The 3,049-nt window shown below is 54.2% G+C and overlaps 1 protein-coding gene across 1 annotated transcript in view; it reads left to right on the plus strand.

The window, feature by feature from the left end:
* LACTBL1 (lactamase beta like 1) overlaps positions 1-2,523 on the plus strand; it is a 19,676-nt gene extending 17,153 nt beyond the window's left edge. Inside the window, exons 6-7 of the mRNA XM_007459196.1 lie at positions 833-938; positions 1,542-2,523. Of these exons, the coding sequence (XP_007459258.1) occupies positions 833-938; positions 1,542-2,523 (1,088 nt within the window). The remainder of the gene's footprint in view (positions 1-832; positions 939-1,541) is intronic.
* The last annotated feature ends 526 nt before the right edge of the window (positions 2,524-3,049 follow it).

Consider the following 3,049-nt stretch of genomic DNA (forward strand, 5'->3'; position numbering starts at 1 on the left):
GATCCTCAGATGCCAACAGATTCCTGCCTCAGGGCCTTTGCACCTGCTCTTTCCTCTGCTTGAGACATTCTTTCCTCACAGAACTATGTGGCTCTCTCCCTCACCTCCTCGAGTTCTCACCTGCTCAAGGTTCACCTACCCTGTGAGGCCTTCCTCTGACCACTCTGTATAAAATAACAATCCCTCCTTTCATACATGGAATTATTTCCCTCCACAGCATGAATATTTATTTGCTTCTTGTCTGTGTCCTCTGCTAGAATGCAGACTCCACACGGGCAGGGACTTTGTTTTGTTCACTACTGAATTCCAGTACCCAGAACAGTCTTTGGCACAAAAGAGATGCTTGAACACTATTGTTGAGTGAATGGGTGGGAAGAATCCTAATCCTGTGATCCTGTCAATACTTGTCACATCCAATAAACAGAAAATTCCAAGTGGCCAGAGCAGCCAGTTCCACAAAACCTATTTGGGCAGTGACCTCAAGAATCTTATGCAATCAAATATCTATGGTTGATGATAACAATTATTTTTTGAGCAATTACTATGACCAGGAACCATGCTAAGCATTTGATTTCACCAAACCCTCACACCAGCCATATGACATAGCAATTATTTCCCTCATGTTACAGATGAGGGGACTCTGGCTCAGAGAGGTTAAATGCCTTGCCCAATGAAACACAGGCAGGATTAGAGTCCATGCTAGAGCTTTTTTTTTTAAAGGTGATTTTGTTGTTATCTCTCAACTCATGGAAGGTGGGGGAGGGGGTACAGCCAGGGCCCCATCATCCCACCATCAGCTGACCCAGCAGGTCTGACCACTGCTCCTCCCTAGGGCTGCCCCGAAGGCTCCGTTCCACTTCGCTGCTGTGGAGGGGCAGCACCCAGGAGGCCCTGAACCTGCTCAAGGATGATGTGCTGGTGGCAGACCCAGGAACCAGGTAAGGAGTGAGCCCTGATGCCCTACCAATGTTAGGAACCTCACAAGGTGACATACCCCTCCTGGGAGAGAACCTATGTCACCTCATCCTAGGTGGTCAGAGCCAGGAAAGACCTCACAGATCACTGATGACAACCCCTGTTCCACAGCTGGGGGGACTGAGGACCATAGAGGGATGGCAGAGCAAGGCAGCAGGGAGCTGGGCCCAGATCCAGTCCTGTTTGAATCTCATGTTTTTCCCATTAATCGACTCAACATTTATTGAACACTTACTCTGTGATTGGAATATGTTAAACTGAGATATAGCAGCAAACGAATCCAACCAGGTCTCTCCTCATGGAGTTTGCATTCTTCTGAGTGAACAGTGAACATTCTTATCAGTGAACAGATAAACAAGATAAATACAGATTTTGCCAAGTGCTGGAAATAAATGGGATGCTGATGAGATAGGGAGTGGATAGCTGGTGTAGCCAGCCACTGAACAGAGAAGACATCAGAAACTCTGGTGGCTCTGCAGACAGTCTGAGCAGGTGGGAAGGATTTATTTAGGGCTTAGAGATGTCCATCCTAGGCTGCATCCTAGCTTCCACCCCTCCTCTTCCAGATGCCATTACAGCACGCTGGCCTTCTCGCTTCTGGCCCATGTCCTGGCAGCCCACACCGCCCAGGGTGACTACCAGCACTGGATCTTGGAGAACGTGCTGGAACCGCTGGGGATGGAAGACACAGGCTTTGATCTGACACCTCCTGTGCGTGCCCGCTTGGCAGCTGGCTTTTATGGCAGCGGGCGGCCGGCACCACTGTACGATCTCGGCTGGTACCGCCCGTCGGGCCAGATGTACTCCACCACCGCTGACCTGGCCAAGCTGGCCATGGTGCTCCTGGGCAGCAGGCCCCAGCGGCTTCTGCGGCCTGACGTGGCTAAGACACTACTGGCGCCGCTGCTGGCCTGCCCGGGCGCCTACTTCGCCAACGAGACTGGCACACCATGGGAGTTCCATGCGCAGCGGGGCTACCGCGTGGTGCGCAAGGACGGTGACCTGGACGGCTACGCTGCCACCTTCTCCCTGGTGCCGCCGCTGCGCCTGAGCCTCGTGCTGCTTCTGGCCGGGCCGAGGCCTCCAGGGCCTGACCTGGTGGCTCAGGCCTACGACGTGCTTCTGCCGGCTATGGAGAGGGCCCTTCGTGAGGCCGTGCTCAGCCCGGCTCCGCCGCCCAGCGCGCGACCCTTCACCGGCTATTTCACCTTTGCCAATTTGACTTTCTATGAAGTGCGCGCCGGGCCGGCGGGCGAGCTGCGCCTGCGCCAGTTCGGGCCCCGCGTGGAGGTGCTGGTGCCCCCGGCGTTCCGCACGTTGGCGCTGCGCCACCTGCGCGGCCGCGTCTTCCAGCTGTATGTGGCCCGCGAGTTTCCGTGCGCACTGCCGCTGGGTGACTCCTGGCTGTCCCTCGAGGCCCAGCATGGGCAGCTCGTCAACTTCTACCCCTTGGACCACCATGGGCTTTCCCCCGGTTTCGACGTGCCGGGCCTCAACACGTACCGGGTGTTGCGGCTGTCTCACAAGCCAGTATTCAAAACCCAGTGACCCCGGGCTCTGTTCAGAGCCTCCCCTTCTCTCGCCTGGCAGCTTTCCATCCTAGTTCTGCAAGGTAAAGCTGCAGGGATGTCTATTAAAGAACTAAGGAGTTGGCAAAGTGGGATAGGGCCGTGCTACTCAAAGTGTGGTTTGTGGACCACAGCTGGTGGCGAACTGTTTGTTATCCATGGGAAAGGAAGAGTTTACAGAAATTTAGTGAGCATTTAGAAACTTTAATAGTGAATTGACAGAGTACTTTTATGTCTGTCGAATCTAAGAATATGGTCTAGCATTGTGTCTTTTAAAAATCAACCTTAGGGCTTCCCTGGTGGCGCAGTGGTTGAGAGTCTGCCTGCCGATGCAGGGGACACGAGTTCATGCCCCGGTCTGGGAGGATCCCACATGCCGCGGAGCGGCTGGTCCCGTGAGCCATGGCCGCTGAGCCTGTGCGTCCGGAGTCTGCGCTCCACAATGGGAGAGGCCACAGCAGTGAGAGGCCCGCATACAGCAAAAAAAAAAAAAAAAAAAAAAAAAA

This window comes from Lipotes vexillifer, unplaced genomic scaffold, assembly GCF_000442215.2.
Source record: "Lipotes vexillifer unplaced genomic scaffold, Lipotes_vexillifer_v1.1 scaffold496, whole genome shotgun sequence".
Classification (NCBI taxonomy): Eukaryota; Metazoa; Chordata; class Mammalia; order Artiodactyla; family Lipotidae; genus Lipotes; species Lipotes vexillifer.